Here is a 6,000-nt window from a genome sequence, read left to right as displayed (position 1 = left end):
TTCAATGATGGAAAAAAATCTCAAAAGACAAGAAGGTTATGGTCAGGGGCATCTACGAAGATGTCGCAAGCACAAGAGTGAGATCAGATCTAATAGATTGAGAGAAGTATAGAACATACTAGAATAAAATAATTTTGGCAAGGGGGCATATAGGAGCACAACATAGAATTAGTCGAGGTGACTAATAGTTTGAATCAGAATCAAGGATGAGGTGAAGTAATAATCAATAAGTCCTTAAAACGGCCAATGCTACTCTAGGATAGCGGTCCTACAGTCAGCAAGGCTTTGATACCACTTATGTCACACCCGGTTTCAGAAGGCAAACCGAATGCAAACCATGTACGTGCCAGGATCAGAAATTCACGTACACGGCGATTACATAAATGACTCATCATAGCACAATGCTTCGAATAACAATAAAGAGTAAGTAATAATATAAAGACTAGAGTCATTTACATAATATAATCAAAGTACACAGAATAGAAACGTAGCCAACGTAAATAAACCCACCACAGACAGCTGACTGGGGGTGGTCGCTAGCCTAATCCTCGAACTCGTCGAAGTCCTGGAACTCCTGGAGATCCGCCTCGACGCCTTCTTCTTTACTTGAGTATAGATTGCACCAAAGGCAACCTGGTGTTTTGTGAAAGCAAGGGTGAGTACACATCAACGTACTCAGCAAATGTCCTGTTTGGCTGAAGTGGACTAGCTTTATGTGGGGTTAAGGTCAAAGCAGATTGCTTTTAGTTGGTCAGGTATTTATTATTAGTGGAAGCCAAGTTTTATCAGATAACCAACCCATGAACCATTTCCTCATCGAGGAAACACCAATATCAGCATCGAACCAAAACCATAAATAAAACCATTGTGTCTCATATCATCTGTATCTCTAATCAAAGAGGATCCCAAGGCCGCTCTTAACCGTGAGCACGGCTGATATATCAGTTTCATTCCCTCTGCAGAGGTCGCACACTTTACCCATGAGTCATGATTCCCTTTCTGCCCGGGGATCATGACTCCCCATTGATCACTTCCTAGGTGGTCCGGCAGGGTATCACTACGTAGCTTTTACGAAGATTCCCTAGAGGTCATAGCCGCCCGTTAGGTTTCTCCAGTTTGATAAACACAGTACCTCTCCCCACAGGAGGGTGACTAACAAAAGCAAAACGAAAGAACCTCGGCACCCATCCTCGGCAGAGCAAGCACTGTGCCTGGACCCCATTGACAGCACGACGGCGAAGCAACTACACCTCTAGTTCCTCTAAATAATCAGCTAAGGGCGTCCCATTCCACCCTCATGGTTGCACTGTTATCCCGGGTTGTCACTCCCCAAACAGGTCCTTACGGAGAGGCACTCAGGAAACAGTCTGAGCCCCCTAAAGTATCACAGGAACATCATCAGGATAACATCATAGTATCATAAGTATTCACATCATGTTCATTGATTAAAGTAAAGCAATAGCATAATGCTAACCATGATAACCCAAAAGGTAAACAATGATAAGGTAAATAGAAAGCTAGTCAATCCTTACGTTTCAATTAAGTAATGTGGGACAGTGCATTAAAAGTGAATGGGACATAATGGGTCAGAGGACACTTGCCTTCACCAAACAGATGCTCAGGATCTTCAACCTCATAAAACTCAGAGAGCTTGATCATTTGGTCGCCGACGCTTGATCGTCGATTCCTCGGAGCGCGGAAACAAATCGCGATCTAATCGCAATGCGAAGCGAAGACAAACAGGAACAAACAAACAAACATATATGCATAAGAACATTACACTATACAAAGGAAAATATAATAAAATATGCAAAACGAAATAGAGCGCGTTACTACGGTCACACGAGGGAAAAGGAACGCGACAGGCGGAGCTATGATCGAGAGGTTATCGCGTCTACACTAAACGAGTATTAATCATAACATTTAGTTTGACCTGAATATATTAATCGATATTTATTTAAAATGAAACTAGATCTATCGCACAGTTTTAATTAGCTGACCACACTAATAATTCTTAGTTAAATAAGTAATTTAAATAACATCAGCGACTCTAAGCGGGACGAATTAGTGGAGTGAGACGAAATACGTAACGCGTGAAACAACACGACTGCACGAGACCTAGCGCGCGCACCACGCGCGACAAGCGCGAACAACGTGACGACGACGAACTCAATACGACAGCGTGCAAATGACGCGCGGACACGCACGACATAGCACGCTGACGACACACGAAACAACATGCGCGACCAGAGCGAACGAGAATGCCACCACGTGCGGAACAGCACACGCGACAGGTGATAAAACTAAATAGGTGACACGTTTATACTAAACCAATATTAAATACATAAAGTAGTTAATTAATATTTGCTATGTTAATATTTATTATAAAAGATCAAGTGGAATACTACACATTTAATCTAGTTAGAATATTAATCTAATAACCATTAGTCGAGCGATATTAAATAAATTATTTAAAATATATGACCTGATGAATTAATGTTATTTAACCTAAGTGATTATAAGCGGAAGAAATTTACCATCACGAGCAGGCGCAGATATATTAACAAGTATCTATAAAGTGAATCAAAGTATACGTTAGTTTGATTAGATTGCTACTTTTAGTAACTGTCAGATAAATAAATAATCGATTAATTAGCTAAAACGCGCATCACGATGAAATAATGTCATCAACACGATGGCGACGAGGTTATGAAGTTAACGCGATTAAAGCGAGTCAAAACGGGTTTACGACATATGGTTTATTGAATAGGTAACAATTCACGAATGATAAACTATGCAACATATGAGAACCGCTAAACACACGTCATAATCACACTAAGTAATGTTGAATCAAAACATTTGATTACTATTAATCATATTAACGTTTATTTATAAATGCATAAATTAAAACTATAAATTAGATTTAATTGGAAGGTCGTTCTAATAACCACTAAATGAATAATTAATTAATTAATTATAACATGTGTCACGACAAAACAATGTTACTAATATGCACTTTATTTGTTATAAAGTTAACGCTACTGAAACGGGTCAAAGCGGATTTATAATGCGAAAAGATATGAATAGTTACCGAATTGAGCTATGTGGCGCAATATAATTGGTTGAGGGATTAACCACCTAGTGGGCCATAAGAACCTGTCCATAGAAAATCCTGCACGGTAGAAGTGGCCAAAGAAAAGTCCTAAACTTGGCCACGTTTTCCTGGGGTTGTTTTCATGCATGCGCCCAAGAGGTTTCTCAAGGCATGCATGAGCACATGGGTGGGCCCACCAGCCATTTCTCCACATGGTTTCTTCGTTTTCTGGCTCTGCCCGGACGAACGAATTGCACCAGCGGTCCCTCTTCTTCCTTTGACTTTCTTGGACCATCCAACACAGCCACAGCAAGGGGATAGAAAGGAGGAGGCTCTCTACCGTCCGACTAGGCTTGGCCATTGGGCTGCTCGGCCACTCGCCGCCAATTCGCTGGCCGGATTGACGACAGCGCACAACCGGGCGCGCAGCAAGACCAGGAACGAGGCGTTTAGCGGCACATGGCTAGGAGCTGGCGTTCGGTGATGTGCAAAGGGGGTGGAACGCGGACCTCGTGGGCTGGATGCGGCTAGCAGCGGCGGAGGGCGGAGCGGTGTTACAACGCGCGGCTGGGGCAGGAAGCCCGCGAGTAGCAGCTCTACAGCGACGCTGGCGTTGCTCGGCTCGCCGGGGCAAGACGGCGAAGCACGACCAGACCGTGGGAGCGGGGACGCACGTGTGCAGGGAAGGAAGGGAGAGAGGAGAGCTCACCTCGGCAACGGCTCCACGCAGGCTCCTCGGCGGACGACGATGCGAGCTCAGAGCGGCGGGGCACCAGGTGATGGGCGATGGCGCGGCTGCAGATGCAGCACGGCGTGAACGGCGGTGGCAGCGGAGGTGTGGGCGCGTGTGAGGGAGAGGGAGAGGGAAATGGGGTGCTGGGGCAAATGGAACCGTCGTGGGGGAGTCATGCGTGGAGGGCGGTTTCGGAGAAGATAAACAGGAGGTGGGGCGTGGGGCAGATTGGTGAGTGGGGCCCAAGCGCAGGACGATAGGATGCGGTGGCTCGGCGCTCGCGCGGGCGCGCGGGCGGGAAGCCAGGGCGCGCTGGCCATCGAAGCTGTGTTGGGCTGCGCATCATGGGCCAGCGCAGGCCGAGGAACCGGGGTAGATTAGGTTTCCTTTGTTCTTTTTTTATTTTCTTTTTCTGCTATTTCAATTCTAACCCTATACTAAAGCATACTCCACCAGTTCACTTGCCAATACAGAAACAACAACAGAAAAAACATAATTGTCCCTGGCATGATGCAACAATCAAGACTTTTTTTAGGATTCTATTTTACTAGACTCACACATTGATATAAAATGAAATAATTCTCCATTTTTAGGAAAAAGAGAAGGAAAGCAAAGAAATGAGAGAGTAACACCTGAATTGGATGAATATTAGAAAAGAAATTTTATACCCCAAATTCAGGGTGTTACACGCACGATCCAATCGCGCCGCCCTTTCTCCCCCCCTCCAATGTCGGCCGGCCACCCATCACGTTCCTCTCACGCGCCCCGGTGCCCTCGCTTCCTAAACCCTAATCGGCCATTCGGCCTTCCGCTCCGTTTCTCTGCGTGCCTGACCTCCTCCTCTACCTGATGGCCGCCACCCCAACGCCGTCGTGGGATGCGTCGCCGCAGTCCCGACGGCCGGCCTCCTCCTTGGGGCCCACCAAGAGCGGAGGCCTCCTGCTGGGGCGCTACGAACTGGGCCGCCTGCTCGCTGAAAGCTCTCTTGTGAGTTTTGGTGTTTGGATGACAACTCAATTAAAGGACTAACAAGTGTACTAAGTGTTGAACAGGTGCTTAAAGTAAAGTCTACAGGGTTCAACACAAGTGAACAAATGTGATGGTCCAAGAACTGGATTATGAATACATAATGGACATCACTAGTAAGATGGACATTGCAAAAGTGAGACTCGGGTGCGTAGCTCGGAGACAACTGATCAAGCCAAGGACTGAGGCAAGAAGAGCTTCGAGGTACCAAGTGCACGGGAGAAGGTCAAGGAGGCTGAGGAACCCAAAGCCAAGGGTGAAGAAGAAGGCTTGCAAAGTCAAGGGTGATCGAGTTGAGAACAGCTACGGCACATCAAGGATCACTACATAAGAACGTGACTTACAGCCAATGAGGTAACAGCTACAGTTATGTGGTGTAAGTCATAAGGCTCAAGAACAAGCTCTAAGAAGGAGATCAAGGTCACTAGAAGGAGAACAAGTGTCAAAACCAGAACTGGAAGCAGCCCAAAAGAGCTAAGTTCACCTTGATCTTTAGTTTGGGTTGTTCCTATGTTTGGAGATGTTCTATGTGACCTTTACAGGATGTTGGAGCCAAGTAATGTCAATCTAGATCAAGACAAGCCGACTTGATGATTTATGAGTCCAACATCAAAGCTCAAGCATGTGGAATACTATAGATTTAATGATTAAGAGAAGGTATGTTTCTATACTTAGTACATTGGTTTTGTGGACTAATATACTTGTCTAAGTGTTAGAAACAGAAAGAAGAAGAAAAGAAGAGAGGTGCAAAGGGCTTGGCTATGTACAGCCAAGGCAGCTCAGTCTGGCACACCGGACTGTCCGGTGGTGCACCGGACAGTGTCCGGTGCGCCAGGCTGAACTCGAGCAAACTGGTCGCTCTCGGGAATTCACCGGCGACGTACGGCTATAATTCACCGGACTGTCCAGTGTGCACCGGACTGTCCGGTGAGCCAACGGTCGGCCGGGCCAACGGTCGGCCGCGCGATCTGCGCGGAACACGTGGCCGAGCCAACGGCTAGATGGAGGCACCGGACTGTCCGGTGTGCACCGGACATGTCCGGTGCGCCAACGGCTCCAAGACTGCCAACGGTCGGCTTCGACACAGAAGGAAAGAAATCGGGCACCGGACAGTGTCCGGTGTGCACCGGACTGTCCGGTGCACCAC

The 6,000-nt window shown here is 46.7% G+C and overlaps 1 protein-coding gene across 1 annotated transcript; it reads right to left on the bottom strand.

Annotated features, from left to right (window-relative positions):
• Positions 1 to 229: 229 nt before the first annotated feature.
• Positions 230 to 4,573, bottom strand: LOC118476230 (thyroid receptor-interacting protein 6-like). Its single transcript, XM_035965054.1, has 4 exons — positions 4,521 to 4,573; positions 3,804 to 4,152; positions 1,602 to 1,713; positions 230 to 633 (listed from the first exon to the last, which is right to left on the bottom strand). Exons 1-4 carry the CDS (start codon positions 4,571 to 4,573, stop codon positions 542 to 544), a joined length of 606 nt encoding a protein of 201 aa, XP_035820947.1. The 3' UTR covers positions 230 to 541.
• Between the last annotated feature and the right edge of the window lie 1,427 nt (positions 4,574 to 6,000).

This window comes from Zea mays, chromosome 2 (genome assembly GCF_902167145.1).
Source record: "Zea mays cultivar B73 chromosome 2, Zm-B73-REFERENCE-NAM-5.0, whole genome shotgun sequence".
In the NCBI taxonomy this organism is placed as follows: Eukaryota; Viridiplantae; Streptophyta; class Magnoliopsida; order Poales; family Poaceae; genus Zea; species Zea mays.
The sequence above is the reverse complement of the archived record's forward strand: the minus strand, read 5'-3'. Positions and strand labels throughout refer to the sequence as shown.